General features: G+C 39.1%; 1 protein-coding gene across 3 annotated transcripts; it reads right to left on the bottom strand.

The window, feature by feature from the left end:
• Positions 1-729: 729 nt before the first annotated feature.
• PPP6C (protein phosphatase 6 catalytic subunit) lies at positions 730-21,083 on the bottom strand. Of its 3 annotated transcripts, XM_006096249.3 has the most exons (7): positions 20,860-21,083; positions 10,851-10,946; positions 6,500-6,565; positions 5,348-5,489; positions 2,863-2,942; positions 2,478-2,687; positions 730-1,524 (listed from the first exon to the last, which is right to left on the bottom strand). In XM_006096249.3, the coding sequence occupies exons 1-7, from the start codon at positions 20,932-20,934 to the stop codon at positions 1,276-1,278; spliced, it is 918 nt and encodes a 305-aa protein (XP_006096311.1). In that variant the 5' UTR covers positions 20,935-21,083; the 3' UTR covers positions 730-1,275. The 3 variants fall into 3 exon arrangements, with proteins under 3 accessions (XP_006096311.1, XP_023615864.1, XP_023615865.1); XM_023760096.1 differs by lacking the exon at positions 6,500-6,565; XM_023760097.1 differs by lacking the exon at positions 10,851-10,946.
• Positions 21,084-21,136: the final 53 nt, after the last annotated feature.

The raw sequence follows: 21,136 nt of genomic DNA, 5'->3' as shown, positions 1-21,136 counted from the left end.
TTAAGCGGACGTTGCATATCAAGGACTGATCACCACAATCCTTTGGATATTCAAATTACTTACACAAAGCCGAAACATGGTATCACAGACCTTTACAAAAAAGGACAATTTGTTTCTTTCCACACTTTTTAAAACCTGCTTCAGATTACAGTTCACAAATATAAGAGTCCTGACTTTTCAACCTTTCCAGTTGCAGTTTAAAAAAAAAGAACACTTTCTAAAAGTTAAGGTCAAGTGTTACAGCAAGAAAATGATTCCTATTGAAAAGTACATAGATATTACTTAATACTCATGATAGATTGTAAACTGGATTGATCACATTTTACTCAATTGGTATCAAATGAACATATCAGCATTACAAGTATTAAATGTTTTTCTATTACTATAGAGGATATAAACCAAAACATTAATATGGCAGTTATGTTCTTAGGCACAGTTTAGTGATTTTTTTTCTTAAATAAATAGTACTGAATTTCAGTTGAAGTTTTAAACTCAATAACCAAAGGGTCAAGAACTCTTGACTAGGAAAAAAGAAAAAAGAGTAACTTTAAGCTAACAATGTAAGCTGTTTAAAATTTCTAACACTTTAAACCTATCTGGGTTTTATTTAAGATTACTTTATTTAAAAATACAAGGAATCTGAAAAAAGACCAATACAATTATCTTAATGTACAAAATCATAAGCTGTAGCAGTTTTTAACTCAAATTTAAAAACACAACAAGGAGGGCAGCCCTTTAGACCAATTTATTTTATATCCACTTAAAATATCCAACAAAGGACAATGAAGTTTACAGCTGGGACAAGTATACATAACTCGAGGCATTGGCAGTCCATCGTGCCCACTGAATAACAACTTTGCTGCTGAAATTTCTTAAAACTTACCGAACTAAAACAAAAGCCTGAATGATACAAAGGAGTATTTCAGTGTCGTCTGTTCTGTCAATTGGCTTTTTTAAAAAGGAAACACATCTTGTTTCCCCCAGACCAGTAAATAAGCAAGAGCTACATGCAGCAGTATGAGTATTAAGACATTTCTCAAGTCTTCTCAGATGAGTCCAAGGTGGGGATGGGATGGGGGAGAAAACTGATAGGAAAACATTGTTATAGACACCATAACAAACAATAAATTTAGATAATTTAAAATAAAAAAAGGCAAGAGGCAGCATTTCAGCAGCAAAGTGCTCAATAAAAAGTATATTATAGAGGGTAATACACGAAAGTTGGGGTAAGAAGAGGGCAGAAAATGTGACCGGTCAGCAGGATGGGCGCAGGCCTCAAAGGAAATACGGCGTCGTTGTTCTGGGAGGAATAACACGTTCTGAATCTGGAACTGCCCGGAATAACTTTGGTTCTCTTGTATTTACATCTTTGAAGACCATTATTGAAGCAATATTTCCACAACGATAGCAGTAATTAGGTGCAGACCATACTGTTACCAGCTTCTCATCAAACATAAACTTATAGCCTTCGTGCACTAGTTGGTGTGCTCTGCAGATGAGTTTTAAGTTGTTGATATGAACAAACTGCAATTTAGAAAGGATTGGTTAAGTATCCAGCATATTCTTTTTAAAAATATCAACCTACATATATAATAAAATAAACACTTAAATAAAGTATAAATCCTGTTACTAAATACGGTTCTCATGATTATAAAGCCAACTCTATAGTTACCCCCAATAATTTCAATGAGTTATAGGTATAGAGTCATTGTGGCCTGAGACTAGTAAAGAGTTTAGAAAACATCAGTCACATAACTAGAAGTTTCCGGAAGAAAAGCATCCTACAAGTACTATCAGATATGAAACAAAGTTCTTATGGTTTAACAATAAACATATTGTTACCATATCTATGATTTACTGAGTGTTTAGTATGATTCTTGCAAAAATTCTGAGATTTACTATCCTTTTTCAGTGTAATGAAACAGATTCAGACAGAATAAATAACTTGAACCTAGCTCTCTGATTCCACGTTGGATTACTTCCCAATATAGCTCATCTGTGTGTGTGTGTGTGTGTGTGTGTGTGTGTGTAAATAGTTGAACCTCAAAGAGTTGCCCATTCACAATATACACATATATCAAGTCATTATGTTGTACACCTAAAACTAATACAATGTTAAGTGTTAAATGTCAATTGTATCTCAACTAAAACATAAATATGAAAAAAAATATATTTTTTTAAGTTGCCTTTCTTGCCCTTGCTTAATCTCATTACTTAATTGCAATATTTGGAAGAAAAGAAACATTTATTTTACATATGTTACCAAGTAGATGCTGAAGGAGGTGCTTTCATTATTCACCTCATTTGATTATTAAGGAAATATATATATATATGATAAACTAGATGAGAAATTTTATATCCATAACCACCATAGTTTGAGTAAACTAGACTATAAGTTTGTTATCTATAGCCACCACAGTTCTTTGTGTACTTCATTAGCAACCAAAAAACCACTTTTCCAAAAATGTTGACTTTACCTCATTTGTGACCTTTGCGCCAAAAAGCCAACCTGCTCCTCGGGGACTGATAGCCCAAGTATCTACATCTTCAGGATCTGACCAAACCAGGTCACAAAATGCTCCTTTATGAGGAATTTCCTGATTCCGTTCAATGGTTCGAATTTGATCCAGTGTTTTGATATCAGGAGATAAACCACCATGAACACACAAAATCTGCTCATCTATTAACTAACAAAAAGGATAACAAAGAGTTGAACATATAATAATAAATTCAGTTATATCCAAATTCACCAATGAATCATAATAATATCAATATAACTAAGATGGCAATTAGATAAAAATATGCAAAGTGTTATTGGCAAGAAAATACGTTGTGGCTTTAGAAAGATTCATATAAACTTACAGCTGCTACTGTGAGCATGTCAAAAACTTTGGTACAGTATCTCCAGGCATTAGCATTTCCATATTTGGTTTGGCACTCATCTATAAAACAAACAGGAGAGTTCTCAGTAATGAAATTCTGAATCTGCCAATAAAAATAAAGAATACAGCCCTGGCCAGGTAGCTCAGTTGGTTAGAGCATCCTCCCAACATGCCAAGGTGGGGGTTTGATCCCATCAGGATACATACAAGAATTAACCATTCATTGCATGAATAAGTGGAACAACCAATCAATGTTTCTGTCGCTCTCCCTTCCTCCTTCTCTCTAAATTAATAAAAAAAAAAAAAATAGCCCAGCTAGTGTGACTTGGTGATTGAGCATTGACCTACAAACCAGAGGTTCACTGTTCGATTCGCAGTCAGGACATATGACTGGGTTGCAGGCCTGATCCCCGGTGGGGGGCATGCAGGAGGCATATCAGTGATTCTCTCTCATCATTGATGTTTCTATCTCTCTCTCCTTTCCCTTCCTCTCTGAAATAAATACAAATATTTTTTAAAATAATAAATGAATAAAAATGTTAATAAACGAAGAATACATCAAATATTAGGACAACAGGAATTCAGCTTAAACTAGTAAGAGAGTCCAGCTTATCTTTATAATGATAGAAAATAATTCAAAATGTAAAATCTAAAACTAAAGGGTTATAAATTTATTTTCAAATCTCTCAATATCTACCTTGTGCGCAAGGAAAAATTCCTATTAATAAACTCAACAATTCTTCTGTCTACCTCCTTCAAAGAACTTCTTAACCATGTTTATTAAAACTCTCAACCATATAAAAATTTTATAAAAACAGCTATTTTGCTTTTAAATAATTTTTAAAAAATTTTTAACTGATTTTAGAAAGAGAGGAAGAGAGAGGGAGAAAGAGAAACATCGATGGGCTGCCTCCTGCACATCCCCTGGGCATGTGTCCTGACTAGAAATCAAAACACAGACCTTTACAGTGGGGGGAAAAAAGGAGACATATGTACTACTATTTGTAATACTTTAAACAATAAAATAAAATAAAAATAAAAAACAGACCTTTTGGTGCACAGGACTATGCTCAACAAACTGAGCCACACGGGCCAAAGCAGAAGCTACCAGGTATTTTGTTTTTAATGGATGAGTTCTATTTCTGTTTTTATGTTTGTTTTTCTGAGTTCTATTTCTAATCCCTGATATCCTGAGATTCTCTGGAACAAGCACACATTTTTAATATATATGTAAAAGGATATTTATATATCCTTGGGATATCATATATCAACACTAATAAAAGAGAAACATGCAAATTGGTGTCACTCCGCTACACCCACCAGCCAATCAGAGCGACTATGCAAATTAACCCAACAAAGATGGTGGTTAATTTCATGCACAGGTGCGGCGCAAAGACTGAAGGCTCCGGCCAGAGTGAAGACTGAAGACTGAAGACTGAAGACTGAAGACTGAAGACTGAAGAGGCTTGGCTTCTCCGCTGCACCTGCAGCGGAGAAGCCAAGCCTCGCTTGCAGCCGCAGCGGAGAAGCCAAGCCCGGTTGTGGCCGGATCAAAGGCCTGGGTCCCGGGTGCCGGAGGAAAACCGGTGCCAGCAGCCAGGGGAAGGAAGGCCTATTGCACGAATCTTCGTGCAATGGGCTTCCAGTATGTATATAAAAGGATATTAATTCAGCTATGTGTATATCAGCAACTTAAAAATAACTCCAATATCCAATGTTAAAGGGACTGGTTAAATCAATTACAGGATATCCATACAGTATAATATAAAGCCCTAGCCAGCTTGGCCCAGTGGATAAAGCGTCAGCCTGTGGACTGAAGGGTCCCAAGTTCGATTCCGGCCAAGGGCACATGCCTGGGTTGCAGGCTCAATCCCCAGTATGGGGTGTGCAGGAGGCAGCCAATCAATGATTCTCTCTCATCACTGATGTTTCTATCTCTCTCTCCTTCTCCCTTCTTCTCTGGAATCAATAAAGAAATGTCCTTAAAAAAAATTAATGAAGTAAAAAGGCAGGTCACAATATTAAATGAAAAAAGCAAGTGTGATCCCATTTTAGTGTGGTGTGTATGCACACACATATATTATACAACACACACACACAAATATATATATATATATAAAATAAATTCTTAAACTTGAATATGCAGAACATTTAGCTTTGACAATGAGGGCCCAGCGATCTGCATTTCTAACAAGCACCCCAGATGATTCCAGTAAGGCAAACTAAGGACAGTGCTTTGAGGCACTGATCTAGAAAGATGTACACCAAAAACTTAAGAATGGTTCTCTCTCCATGGTAAGATTTCCCACTGATTGGGGGAAGAGAGAAAGTTAAAGGGCGAGAAAGTGGAAAAAGATTATCTGTATTTTCTAAGTTTACTATAAAGCACATGTATGACTTGTGTGTTGTCTCCCCAAAGAGGAATGTAAAATAATGTTCAGAATCAGAGAAACAGAAGGTCTTACCATAAAATCCATAAACTTGTGTTATCTGTCTACTCTCATGATTTCCTCGCAAAAGTGTAATACGATCAGGCCATTTAGCCTTTAGTGCAAGAAGGTAAGTGAAGGTCTCCAAACTATAGTAACCTCTGTCTACAAAATCACCCTGTAAAGTAAAAGATTACAGTTACAAACAATACAATGGCAACAATATATTTTAAAAATTATACCAAAGTGCACAAAAATCAGAGACACAGCCCAAAATAACAAAAATGAAGAGATACACACTGAATTATTTGGAAATTGAGTTTTAACAAAAAATTCCAATGGAAGTAAATAGGCTGTTTTTACTAGTGTTTGTGTTAGTCCACAATTCAGGAGGCCTACACATACCTGCAGTACAATTCTTCAATGATTTTTCCCTGCAAAACCACCATTTTTTCAATTCTCTATTACCCACAGTAACATGTTTCAAAAAGATAATGTGTAAATCAAAAATTTTAAATAAATTTCAAAAATATCTTAACTGAATCAGAAGAGCTACCAACTTGAATAGTTTTGTTTTCTTTTGTAAAAGCAAACACCATAATTATCCTAGTAACAGTGTTCCATGTTCAGCTTTGTATTTAACAATGGCATGTGATGACATGCTATTTATACTTCCCATTAATGTTTTACTTGGGCCAATTTTAAACCAACAAGAAAACAGCTAAAGGAATAATAGGAAAGTGCCTCAGAAACTTACAGAAGGAAGACACAGAAAAAGTAAAACAGTAACATTACATTCTGAAAGTAAGCAAATATGCATCTTCATAGCAAATGTGTCTGTATGCATATTCATCAATCCATAGATTAATAACATAAATATGAATACTCAAAAAAGTTTGGTAAAGTAACAATAAATTAAAGATGTATGCCTTAAACTAACGGTTCTAGGATATTTTTCTTCCCAACCATTACTGAGGGCTACAACCCATTCTTACGTATTCAGCAGTTTACTAAAGCAATTATTCTCAACTAAAGGACACAGAAAAATGTAGGAAGGTACAGAATCACCTTTTTAGATATTTAAATAGTGATTATCACATGTAATAAAATTATCATGTAATTTACATGTAATAAGACAGATCTTTTTCCTTTTTAAATAAGTACTTGATGTCACTGGTTTTTACATACCATAAATATGTAGTTTGTGTCAGGAACCTGACCTCCAGTTCTGAATAGTTCACAAAGGTCATAAAACTATAAAAGAAAGGCAATATATGTTGATTACAAACTCCTATGAAGGAGTAAAATAATAAAACTGAGAGCAAAATGTGTAAAGAAGCAGTTAATTATGAGAACTTCAAATACTAACAATAAAAAGAAAAAAGTATAAGCAAAGTTGCCAAGCACACAGCTCCAAGCCTTAAAAAAGGAAAGCATTAAAATAAATCTCAGTTACCATTAAAGTCATTCCTAGATCATTAATGTTATAGGCCTCCCTCTTAAATTTCTTTCATACATCTATCTCTTCACCTATTACTTGAGAATTTGAAATCATTTATCAGTTACGTAACTTGTCAATAAGCTCACCTAACCATCCCATCACATATTCAACATCTATTTCAATGAGATAAAGATAAGGAAAGAAGTGGGTAAAAAATTTCTTTCAAAGAATAAACTTTCACGATACAGAACAGGTCAACCTACCTTCCTACAGTATACTGTTGATGTGGACCCTCAGCCCCCACAAATGTAGAATGTCTTCTTGATAATTAGTAAAAAGGAACTGCATATTTCACCTAATTCTATTTGACTAAAAATTGGTAAATGACAAACTACACATTTGGTAACTCCAGTCTACTAGATTCCCTAATCTAATTCTTAAAGAAAACCAGTTTTTCTATAATAAACTATACCTACCACAACTAATAATTTCCAACACATTTATTTTTTAACTTGAAAATAAAACACTAATAAGTATTAAATTTCTAATGGTTAAAACTGTACAGGAATCTTAGTAACAGTGAACAAAACTGACATTTAAATATTAACTACTGAAATAAAGCATTCCCCCCTTGTAACTGTTTCATAAGTCTTAAGCAGCTAATTTTAACTTTAAGGAGGCAGCCAATCAATGATTCTCCCTCATCATTGATGTTTCTCTCTCTCTCTCTTTCTTTTCCTCTCTCTCTCTCTCTCCCCCTTCCTTTTGAAATCAATAAAAATATATTTTTTTAAAAAAGAACTTATAAGCTAGATGAAGTGACACACACACACACACACACACACACACACACACACACACACACACTAGAGGCCCGGTGCATGAAAATTCATGCACTGGAGGGGGTGTCCCTCAACCTGGCCTGCCCCCTCTCACAGTCCGGGAGCCCTCAGGGATGAGAGCTGACCTGGCAATCTGGGGAAGGCGACGCCCCCATCACACCTCTGCTGCCACTGCCAGCAGCGCAAGCCCCGGCCGGCCCTGGTTACCTGAGCCTCAGGCGGCCCTGGGTGGCTAGGGGGCTGAGGGGAATGGGGGACTTCGGAGGCAGGCTGGCGGCAAGGCCCCGGTGGGGCTGCCATCTTGTGGCTGTGGGCACCACCATCTTTGAGGGCATGGCAGTCAATTAGCATATTCCCTCCTTATTGGCTGTGGGCACCGCCATTTTGCGATGACATGAGGATCAATTAGCATATTCCCTCTTTATTAGGATATATATTTTATTGATTTCAGAGAGGAAGGGAGAAATAGAAACATCAATGACGACAGAAAATCATTGATCAGCTGCCTCCTGCATGCCCCCTACTGGGGATCGAGCCCGCAACCAGGGCCTGTGCCTTTTGACTGGAACTGAACCTGGGACCCTTCAGTCCACAGGTTGACACTCTATTCACTGAGCCAAACGGGCTAGGGCTAGGGTTGAAGTGGCTTTTTAAACAGGCAGTACATAGCCCAGTCAGGATTTAAAACCAACTCTCTGACACTGAAGTCCACCCTCTACTCACTAGATTACACTGCTTCAATGCTTCTTAGCAGTATCTGCAGATTCCCAGACTCTTATTGCAGACTCATCCCCATTCAACCAACAGTATATCGAAAATATTTGGGACCAGGGGTGGGGGAACAGGGAACGTTATGTTTCTGTTGACATGTACCATGTATTAGGTCTACAATAATTGTAGGCCTGAACATGTGCAGACGTTTTTTTCTTGTCATTATTCCTTAAACAACTATTTACATAGCATTTACACTGTTTTAGGTATTACAAGTAATCTAGGTTTAAAGTATATGTGGGGATGTGCGTAAGTTATATGCAAATACTATGCCATTTTTGTATAAGGAACTTGAGCATCCCAGGACTTTGGTATTTGTGGGAGGTCCTGGAGCCAATCTCCTAAGGATGCCGAGGGACAGCTGTATATGCTTGCCAGCATGTTTATTTATACTTATAACCCAATCCTGCAATTCCAGAACTAGCCCAAGGGAAAGACAACTATACAAGTCCCAAAGGGCATATCTTACATTTAGTTTACTCAATCAACAGACTGTTACAAGCTCTCCAAGTCCCATGTTTTTGATTAGCAATTGTTTTAAAGGGTCAAGTACAAATGAAATAATGTTCACAGTTTGGTGGTAGTCTTAAATTAACATGGACTACTGAGCATCCAAATGAGTTCAAATCTCTGCTCTGTCCCTTAATTGCTGTGAGAGTTTGGGCTAATTCTTCAATCTTTTAGTCTCAGTTTCCTTCTCTACAAAATGATCCAATCGTAAAGAACCCTTGAGAAAATTTTACAGGGACTATGCGAAAAAGCACTTTGTTAATCTCAAAACACAAGATAAATGTTAGCAAATACTATACATTTGACTGAAGTAATACAGAAGTACAATTTTATGATTTCAATTAATTTTCGTAATCTGAAATTGTCTCTAAGTTCCTGACCTTTGATCATGACTGTAATTCACATATTGAAAAGTTCTTGATAACCCCTCAATTTAATTTTTTAATATATTATTATTGATTTCAGAGAGGAAGAGATAGAAATATCAATGATGAGAGAGAATCATTGATCCGCTGCCTCCTGCATGCCCCACACTGGGGATCAAGCCCGCAACCTGGGCATATGTCCTGACCAAGAATCAAACTGTGACCTCCTGGTTCCTAGGTCAACCACTGAGCCACATCAGCTGGGCAACCCCTCAACTTTTTTTTTTTTAAGCAAGTCAGATCAGTACACTAAGTTTCTTTATTTTTATTTATTATTTATTTTTTTGTTAATCCTCATCCGAGGATATTTTTCCATTGATTTTTAGAGAGAGCGGAAGGGAGGGGGAGAGACAGAAAGAGAAACATCAATGTGAAAGAGACACATTGATTGGTTGCCTCCTGCACACGCCCCAGACTGGGCCAGGTATGTGTCCTTGACCAGAATCGAACCCGGGACCCTTCAGTCTGTGGGCCAATGCTCTATGCACTGAGCCAAATCGGCTAGGGCAACTTTAATGTTTTAAGAGAGGAAAACATTGCTTGGTTTATTCCAGCTCTTATGAATGTATTAAGAAACTGCTTATATTCATATCCTTTATGTTATGTAAAATATAAATGTTTATTATAGTTTTAGAGAGAAGTTACATGAAAATTTTAAGAAATTCACTCCTAAAATCTACTAACAGATCACATTTGACATAATGGGGTATCTATTTAGAAGCTGAGAACATGCAGATGTGAGATTTATTATAATCTCAACCTTCAGAGAACAGACTGAAAGCCAAAAAGAACCCTATAAGTAGTCAAAGTAGGATTTTACTCATTGAGCAGCCATCCCCTAAACACAATCTATTTACCCACATTTCTGCTCCTTTAAGTAGTCATATGTAAGGCAAAATTGTCAGAAGACAGTAAGTCCTGTTAGCATTCATAAATACTATATTGTTCACAGTGTATATCTGTTGTGTAGCCCAAATTCCATTATATGCATACAGCAAGATATGAGTATTCAGTTCATCTTTCATTTCCCTATTTAAAAAAAAACTTTATAAACACACAGGTTTCCAACTAGGCTAAACACTGACATCAAGAATCTAAAGATGACATGTGCCCTTCCTGCCTTGAAACTCTCAAACACAAACAAAAACCCAGCAGATGAAAAAATAAATTCTAGCAGTGACTTGCTGTGAAATCACACGCCAACAATTTTCTTTCTGAACCTTTGCTATTCTCATTCCCACCAAGGAAAGCATCTCCAATTAATCATAATAACTATGAGCAGTCCACATTTGTGTTTTATATCTCCCGCTTTCCACTGAACAATAGTGCTGCATTCTATTTACTTTGCAAGCATAATTCCAACAAACTCCATGAATAATCTGACCACTGCTTTATTCACTGTAAGAGTTAACAGTCATACAGACTGAAGTAATCTAGCCAACTACCAGCTGTTGTTTTTTGTTTGTTTTTATTTGTTTTTTGCAGCACAAATGGAAATACACATGTACTATGGACAGTACAAAGCTAAAAATCTGCTTATGAAATTTTACCTGTCCGTGTATGTCTCCACACACTGTTACTGGTGTTGATACTGGCTGAACATTTGACTCTTCCAAGAGGAGGTCACAAACATAGTCACATAGCCGCTGTAAGGAGAAAAGATAAAATGCAACCTTTTACTACAATATTAAAACTAAGGATCACATGACAAAAAAACAAGAACTAATACTTAAATTGTTTGATAGGAAGCTGCTCTTTGATGATTCTGGGATTGTTTACAGTAGTTAGCTCCCAAAGTTTACAACCTACTATTTGCATTTTTTCAAACTCTAACTCACTTCCATGTAGCTTAAGGTTAGTTCCAAAGAACAAATATGCCATGTTTGGCCTGTGTTGTTTTTAATAGTCTTTCATTACCACTTTCATTCTCATCTTGCCAGAATAAAGAGCACTACTCTTTTCAGGTTAGTTTCACAGAGTAGCAATTAATATTTAAAATAATTTTTTCTGCTACTGTACAATTTCAAAAATAAAACAATATAGTGATGTTTTAAAGTACCTATTTCAGAATCTTACCCAACTTTTTTAATTTAATATATTTTTATTTATTTCAGAGAGGAAGGGAAATGGAGAGAGAGAGAGAAATATCAATGATGAGAGAGAGAATCATTGATTGGCTCCCTCCTGCATGCCCCCAACTGGGGATCAAGCCCACAACCTACGCATGTGTCCCTGACTGGAATCGAACCCAGGACCCTTAAATCCACAGGTGGATGCTCTATCCACTGAGCCAAACCAGGTAGGGCTTACCCACCTTTCTTAGGTATAAATACTTGGAATATTTGTTCAGGTACACTCACCAAACCTCCTCAAAGAGAATCCCACCAAAAGTATTTGTAGAGCGCTAGTCTAGGCTCAGTAGATAGAGCACTGGCCTGAGGACTGTCCCGGGTTCGATTCCGGTCAAGGGCACATGCCCAGGTTGTGCGCTAGAACCCCAGTGGGGGGCATGCAGGAGACAGCCGATCAATGATTCTCTCTCATCATTGATGTTTCTATCTCTCTCTCCCTCTCCCTTCCTCTCTGAAATCAGAAAAATCTATTTTAAAAAAAAGTATTTGTAGATGTGCTTTGCTGTCATTTGTACAAGAGTGGACAGAGTTTTCAGGCACTTGTCCTATCCACACTCTCTTTCAAATTTCACATCATTTACAAAGAGTCCTAACTTCCATTAATGAAGGTGAGAGCTCATACCATGAATACAATTTAAATGTTTCTCCCAACACATCCTCTGACACAAGCTGCCAAAGAAGCTCATCTCCCACTCTTCTTTACAGAATGCATCTCTGGGAAAGAAAAGTTCTCTGTTTCCTGCAATGTTGACCTTTCTATTTGCTTACTCTCAGGTACTGTTGGTTACTTGTAAATTTGAGGACCCCATTGTTTATACTCCTTTAAAAATCAATTATTAAAATGTTACCCAAATAAACCTATTATAAATTCCACCCTGAATTAAGTCAGATTGTCCTCTAAAGAGGCCTGTCCTCACCCTGCATTATACTGCCCTCCTTTCCCAGACTGCACTTTACAGTCATGCCACCAACCTGTAGTAAGGGACATTGTAGAAACAGTCCTCTACAGAGCTTGTCACTGTGCAGACTATAAATAAGGTACACAGGATGCTGTGATTAAACAGTTGCCTTCAAGGAGGACCCAGGGAAGGAATGTCTCTATCAAGGATAAATGTGATTACCCGAGAAGCTTGTTTTTATCATCTTATAGGCTCTGAATTTTTTTAATATATTTTATTGATTTTTACAGAGAGGAAGGGAGAGGGATAGAGAGTTAGAAACATCAATGAGAGAGAAACATTGATCAGCTGCCTCCTGTACACCCCCTACTGGGTATGTGCCCGCAACCAAGGTACATGCCCTTGACCAAAATCGAACCTGGGATCCTTGAGTCCGCAGGCCGATGCTCTATCCACTGAGCCAAACCAGTTAGGGCAGACTCTGGATTTTTTAATTGATCAGTTCCTACCTTTCGTTCGCTCCCAGAAAACTTAGGGCCTAATCTCAAAGAAGTAACCTGATCATCACAGCTTTTATTTTATATATATTCTTACTTCTGGCTTCATCGTGGTTTCCTATCTTTATTTTCTTTTTGTCTCACTTTTCTTACTTATTCTGAATATTTATCTTGCTATACTGAATGCATCTTTGTTAACCACTCTGTATCCTATGAGAACAAAGTAAGTGATCATTTAATTAACACTTTTAAACTAATCACAGCACAGTTTCATGAGGGAATCTCATAGCTACCATATTTGAATGTGCCAGAATTTGCACTAACATATGACTGGCTCTCCTAGCCCATGAGGCCTCCAGAACTGAAGGAGACTGACCCATACCCCCGTACTGATCTGAAAGTAACAGCAGACTGAAAAAGAACATCACTGTGAAACCCTGCCAATCTCAAAGGCCTGGAGAATGTAAATTACTCAGGCAGCATCTTTAACCTGAAGTCAGGAACACTAACTTGAGTAAAGTAAAAGCTGCCTCCTATAACTGCCACATCTGCAATCCCAACTGAGGATTTGGAGTTAAGTCTCTAAGCTAAAGCCATTGCCTCTCATCTCTCCAGTTCAGCAGTAGCTTACAAATTCATATCAAGCAAACACAAAAATAAGAAGTCTGAAATCTCAGTACGAAGTCTACATATGTCAGTCAACTATACATACAGTGGCCCCACAGAATCCAGCCTTGCCATGGGAGAAGCTCCTCCAAAGCCCTTCACATCTTTGTTTTGCTGCTTGGTTTGTAGGAAGCGTGATTACACTTACTGCTCCAAAACAGGCACTAAGGCAAGATTCTTAATCTTACCCCAAATTTAGGGCAAACTACACCCACCTCTCCCCATGGTGCCCAATTAATTCCTAATCCTTGAACAAGTAGGGGTTCATAGCCCCCATTCTTAGGATACCCTACTTCCCTTGTCTACTTTTCCTCAAGATACTTGTTCATGGTTCCATTCTACTTTCTTTTTTTAATATATTTTATTGATTTTTTACAGAGAGGAAGGGAGAGGGATAGAGAGCCAGAAACATCGATGAGAGAGAAACATCGATCAGCTGCCTCCTGCACACTCCCTACTGGGGATGTGCCCGCAACCAAGGTACATGCCCTTGAAAGGAATCGAACCTGGGACCCTTGAGTCCGCAGGCGGACGCTCTATCCACTGAGCCAAACCGGTTGGGGCGTTCCATTCTATTTCCTGCTCCTGTCCCCCTGTTACCTCTAGTCCCTCAGATACACTGGGCTTTAAATTCTCCACCACAGCATTACTACTGATAATTCTTTATTGTGGGGGGCCTCTGTCCAGTGAATTATAGGATGTTTAGCAACATCTCTGGCTTCTACACCCACTAGATAGCCACAGTTACATTCCCCCCACCCCCACCCCGCAAGCTGTGACAAATAAAAATGTCTCCAGACAGTGCCAAACATCCTCATGAGTGCAAATCATCCCCAGTTGAGAACTACTGGTAACAGACCTTTCTCCTGAGCTTAATACTACTGGAACAGTGCCTGGAGCACATATGGCAATCAGTAAATATTTGTTAACTAACCAACCTGTGTATCCAAGTCTTCTGAACATTTCTACCTCAATGTCTTGGCTTAGCAGCATCTCAAATCCAGTATGCCCAAACCAAACGCCCTTGCATTCCTTAATCTAGTTATAGTATTAACTAAGTTATCCATGCCAGAAACTAAGAGATTAAATTGAACTCTTCCCTCTACCTCATAACCTAGACCAGTGGTCGGCAAACCGCGGCTCCCGAGCCACATGCCGCTCTTTGGCCCCTTGAGAGTGGCTCTTCCATAAAAATACCACGTGCAGGCACGCAAGTACAGTGCGACTGAAACTTCGTGGCCCATGCGCAGAAGTCGGTTTTCGGCCTGGGCGAGTCTATTTTGAAGAAGTGGGGGGTGTCAGTCGGTTGGGCAACGGGAGATGCTGGGCGGGGGAGGCGCGCGCGATTCATGCACAAGTTGAGTGAGCCAGTCAGTCAGGAGTACCCTAATTAAGTTAATAACAATGTACCTACCTATATAGTTTAAGTTTTAAAAATTTGGCTCTCAAAAGAAATTTCAATTGTTGTACTGTTGATATTTGGCTCTGTTGACTAATGAGTTTGCCGACCACTGACCTAGACCTATTCTGTCAACAGGTCCTATTATACTTCAAATTCTCATGTCACTTGGTCTATTGTTTCTATGACATTCTTATCCCATTCCAATTCATGGTTCACAATGTTGCCATAATATTTCTAAAACCTACTGTCACTTCCTTAAAAATCTCTCAAGGACACTCCTCTGTTTATGGCAGTGTTTTCCATAATCCATTCAAGTAGCATCATCAAGATTTTGTCATACTCCTACTACATACAACAGTGTATTCCTATAATAGTTTTCTTTGAATCTACTTTATTTTTAGTCACATTTTAAACAATATCAAAAAGTCACAGAATGTTTTCCCCTAAAATATAAAAACATTTCAACGTGTTTATCCACGTACCACCTAAAAGATGAAAATCCAAATTTATCAGCCTAGTTTGCCATGATTTTGTCCTCTGCATGTCCTCCCAGCACCAATTCCAGGCATACCAACTGCCTCAAATTCCCCGAATCAACTATGTTCTTTCTTTCAGATTAAGCTATACCATGGCACATGGTATTTATTCTGCTTGCATGTTCTTTCCTTCCTGTTTTGTCTACCTGAACAAACTCTGCTCATCCTCTCATTTCTCCTTGATAGCGTCAGAATTAGATGCTGCTTCTACGTTTCCTAATATCTTAGTCCTCTACTTTAGCACCTGTCACACCATGCGATGATCATGTGTTTACCTCTCACATCTCCCCTACTACACTGAGAGCCCCTCAAAGGCAGAGCCAAGTATGGGATTCTACCTCTAGCACCCACATGGAACAGTACTTGACACAAGAAGCATTTAAAGAAATGTTTGTTGTTAAATCTAGACATATCTAGATTAACTGATTGTCTATCACATACAAGGCAATGTTCTAATACTGTAGAGAATATAATAAAGATATGACCCTGGCCCTCAAGAAGCTTGTATTCTAATAGTGGAGATGGACACATTTGCTATCAGACAAGACAGAATACTGTAAGTGGTAAAATGGAGTAAAAGTGCTATAGGGGAAAGGTCAATATAGAAAAGAAAAGAATGGGAATTTAAAAAAATATGTTTTTATTGATTTTTAGTGAGAGAGGAAGGGAGAGGGATAGAGATAGAAACCCTGAGGACAGAGAAATATCATTTATTGGCTGCCCCCTAGTTGGGATTGAGCCTGCAACCTGGGCATGTGCCCTGACCCGGAACTGAACCAGTGATTTCTTGGTTCCTGGGTCGAAGCTCAACCACTGAGCCATTTATTAGCAATTAAATTCAGGCATGTACTCTGCTGAGTAACTGAGGTAAAAATCACCTAAACCTCATCAATTCCTGGCTTTAGTACCTACTCTGCCTATCACAAGGATTGTGTAAATGACAGAATGGGCATGAAGGTGCTCAGAAGACTATAAGTAGCTATGTAAATTCTAATCATTACTAATAATTCTGACTATGGAATCTATGGAATCCAGGAACCCTGCATGAAGAAAGTGGCATCTGAGCTAAAGCTCAAAAGAGGCATGAGGGGTATTGCATAGAGGAAGCATAAGTGGTAGTTACGGACATGAATCCTGGAGCCAGACTTGCCTAGGTTTGAATCCCAGCTCATCCATTTACTTACTAGCTGCATGACTTTGGAAAGTTAATGTGTCTGTGCTTTAGTTACCTGTTTGTAAAACAAGGCAAATATTAGTACCCAACCCACAGAGTATTAAATAATGTCATATATGTGTTATGTACATATTAAATAGGTGATAAAAACCAACTGAAAAGAAGCAAAGAGGCAAGGAATTACAGAGCATGTTGTCAGAAGACAGCAGTCCAACATGCTTAGAATGGAAGATTAAGGAAAAAAAAAAGGTGATGAAGTGGAAGACATATCTAGAAAAGCAAGCTATTTGTCATCTTAAAAAGGCTATTAACTGAATCAGAAAGAGCTCTGCACAAGGAGGCTTTCCCACCTAATTCATAGCTTAGTTGGACAACCTCAGACAAAGCATAAACGCTACAAAGCTGAGTACCCCCTCAGTAAAATGAGAAGGGTACAGAATTAGATGAACTCTGATTCGCTCTCAGCTCTGCAATTCTAGGAAATGGGCTGGGGAGCTGTTAGAGGTGTGCACTATCCCATTAGATACCTACAGCCACATGTAGCTATTGAGCACCTGAAATGTGACTGGTCTTAATTGGAACATGTCATAAATGTAAAATATACACCATACTTCATAGACTTAGTACAAAAAAAAGAAAATATTACATTAGTAATTTTATATTAATTACATGATGAAATTAGGTTAAATAGTACTAAAATTAATTTCATCTGTTTCTTTTTCACTTTTTAAAAAATGTATTTTGCGCCCTAGCCAGTTTGGCTCAGTGGATAGAGCGTCAGCCTGCGAATAGGTTTGATTCCAGTCAAGGGCACATGCCCGGGTTGTGGGCTGATCCCCAGTAGGGGGAGTGCAGGAGGCAGCCGATCAATGATTCTCTCTCATCACTGATGTTTCTATCTCTTCCTCTCCCTTCCTCTCTACAGTCAATAAAAATATTTAAAAAAGTAAAAAAATGTATTTTGTGGCTCATATTTCTGAGCATTTTATTTCTACTGGACAGCACTGTTACAGACTATTTTCAGAATACACAAGAGACTGTGATTCTGGGGCCAAAATGACCAACAAAATGTAAGGCATTATCAAAAACAGTCTTAAAAACACTCTTCTGGTCCTTATAAAGTCATGGTGTGTATCAAAGTCCTGTACTATGTTCAGTTTTCCTTGCATTACCTGAAGAAAGATACAATGCAAAACCAAACAACTCAAGTAAACAGAATGATCAATAAGACATGCAATAAGGTTAGAGACAACTATGTATGGAAAGATAAAAACTACAATATATGATGACAATCTATAAAATCAGACGAAGGCTGAATGAGAATTTATGAAATGTTCTTCAACAAATATTGGAAAAAAGCAAGGGAGAATTCTTTGAAGCTTTATGGAGGCATTTCAGACAGAGGTACAACTTTGCAGAGCAGGTAGCCTTATACAAAAAAACTCAGGGATGGCTTAAACAAAAAAGTGAATTCTATAAAGATTATACCAACTATTAATCCATAAAAGTGGTTACCATGGAATTACACAATTCTTTGTATTGCATCTCTGAGATAGACACTAGTATTCTCCCAACCCTGACCATGGTAACTGTCTTAAGTTCCTCAGTAAGAAAACTGAACACCAACTCAACATGCAATTTCTTTGCTTACATGTCCCTTTTAAGAACCATCTAAGACAGTGTTTCTCAACCTTCTGGCCCTTTAAATACAGTTCCTCAAGTTGTGACCCAACCATAAAATTATTTTCGTTGCTACTTCATAACTGTAATGTTGCTACTGTGATGAATCGTAATGTAAATATCTGATCTGCAGGATGGTCTTAGGCGACCCCTGTGAAAGGGTCTTTCGACAGCCAAAGGGGTCGCGACCCACAGGTTGAGAACCGCTGATCTAAGAGGTCTGACAATCTTCAAGTTATAGAACCTATCACCAGCCTAAGTACTTGAGTTTAAATATTCAATAAACCTGCTTTTTATCATTCAGTCTTCCACTGAGCCAGATATGGAATCTGTATCTTCTATGATCAGCTCTGAAACCTTTATTATGGATGAGAATCACATGACCTCTTTTTCAAGAAAGGTTATACTTTGTTTACTCACTTTTATATTTTATCCTTATTCCTTCAAAACAGTTATATTAATTTGATTCAGTACTAGTGATTTGACCACTTCCAATTTAGGCATAGAGAAATCATGATTAGATCTAGAATATCCTATGCATTTATTTTATTTAGTACCTCCAACTTCTAGTCAGTCGAAAACACGGTGAGTTTCTGTCTTTTCTACCAGAACAAATCTTTCCATATGATCATTAAGTGGCCCCAATGATTACTTTCCTTCCTCACAGAATCTTTTACTTTGGCTTTAAAGCCTCTGAAAAGGTGCTCCTGGAATACTTTCTTGGCCTGCCTAATTTTAGTTTGCACTTCATGCCAAGAAGTAAAATCAAATTTAAATTTTTTTAAGTATACCAAAGAGGAGCAAATTAATTTGACAAAAACATTTCCAAGACCAAAAAAAAGCCTTTGCTTAAAAGAAAAATTCATAATTTTCCCCAACAGTTGCCCAGAAGATTAAAAAAAAGTTTCTTAAGAAACATACATGCCAAATACAGTCCATTTTGTGTTGCAAGGAGCAACGAAATGGTTTAACAATATTTCCTTGAGGTGGGAAGGAAATCTGTTTATCAAACTAAGAGGTCCAAAGAAAATCCAACTGATTACCATCCAAATCATTTCAATATCCAATTTCAAGTTAATATCAACATACATTTTTATAATAAGCAACATTTTACTAATTATAAACACAAAGCTTAAAACAGCTTTACATATGCTAAAGAACAGAAAATTTCACCTCGATTCACTGACATGCAAAACCCCACTTCTCTCGTGGGATGAACCATGCTACCAAAAGATGCCTGGTTAGTTTTCCATGATCTGGGGCCCAATGTTGCTTGGATCTTTGTTTCCTAAAGAAGCCACAAAGGACTCAGATGAGCATGAAAGCTGCATTTCTACTAACACTGGCTTTGTCCTCATTTTAAATTATCCTACTAGGGGGAAAATGCACAAGAATGACTCCCCTATAATATAGTGCACATCATTTACCTATAAGTACAAACAAGTTACATTCACCACAGCACCTTCGGCTTTCAACATTTTGCATATTGGTTGTCGTTAAATATCAACTTCCTGTACCAAAAGAGACAGCAAAAGAAAAAAACAGTAACATCTTCCTTAAGCGAAAAAAAAAATTCCCCGAGATAAATTGCTTTAAACACAGCTTAAAGAATAAAACAATGTCAAAAACTCTTGGCAGTTTACCCACTTGCCACACAGCAAACAAATCAATGTTAATTGAGCAAATAAAAGAGAGCAGCACTAACTAGGCACCTAAGCCCTCGTTTCAACAAACGCACAAAAATAGCAAGACTTGTCCAAGGACCTACATTCATCCCTTTAGCCACACACACACCTTTACTGCTACTTGGACTCGCGGCAACAAAAAACTCACCTCTTTGAAGAAACCAAGAAAATGCAATCCCGAGTTAAGAAGGGATGGGGGGGGGGGGGGAACAACTTAAAAAACAGAAAAGAACTTGTAATTTATAGAGGGACTACTCAAGTGTCCACTTAAGTCTGCTTTGTCCACTTAAATGAGCTCAACGGCGCCCGGGAGGACGGCGTTCGCACCGGAATTGGCAGGAGAAAGCCGACACTTCGGAAGAACAATCGGGAGGAGCGGCGGGACCGGAGGGGCGCCCTGACGTTCTCTCCCCGTCTCGCCCACCGGGCCGCGTTCCCATGGCCCGGGCATCTGTCACCCGCCGGCCACCCGCGCTCCTGTCACCCCCTCCGGAGGGATGACCCCGCGCTCCTGTCACCCGCTCCGGAGGGATGACCCCGGGAGACCGGGGATGGGGTCAGAGGAGGGCAGTCTTCTTTGCACCGCTGTGAGTCCCTGCGGCGGCCCGAAGGCCAGGAGGGGCGACCCTGGGGCCGAGGCCGCGACATCCCTCAGGATACCCGCTACGGAACCGGGACGGCACTCGGGGGACTCCGGCTCTTCCGACCACCCCCGCCCTCCGCGCGACGCCAAAAGGGACCGGGTCGCTCAGCACCGCGTCAGGCCCTCCACCGAGACGGGACGAGAGGCCGGCGGGGGTCCCGCGTCGAGAAGGGCGGGCCGGCGGGCGCCCCACCGCCGGAAGGGGCGAACCCGACCAGCAGCGCTCCCGCCCCGACCGAGCTCACCTTCAGGTCGTTCTCCGGCAGGTACTTGCACAGCCGCGCTATCTCCACATACTTGTCCAAGTCTAGGGGCGCCATTTTAGAAAGAACTAGCCCCTACGGCGGCGGCGGCAGTGGCAGGGGCTGAAGTAGCGGCGGCAGCGGCAGAGGCCGAAGCCGGAACTCTCCCTACGTCACGTCCGGCCCGTGAGAGACGGCTGCGCAGCGACGTAGAGCTTGACCCAGGTCTCCCCGCCGCCTGGACACGCCCCACGCCTTCTCCCGCGGAACTCCGGCAGCA

This window comes from Myotis lucifugus, unplaced genomic scaffold, assembly GCF_000147115.1.
Source record: "Myotis lucifugus unplaced genomic scaffold, Myoluc2.0 scaffold_173, whole genome shotgun sequence".
NCBI lineage: Eukaryota > Metazoa > Chordata > Mammalia > Chiroptera > Vespertilionidae > Myotis > Myotis lucifugus.
Note: the sequence above shows the minus strand (reverse complement) of the source record. Positions and strands in the feature narration are given on the sequence as shown.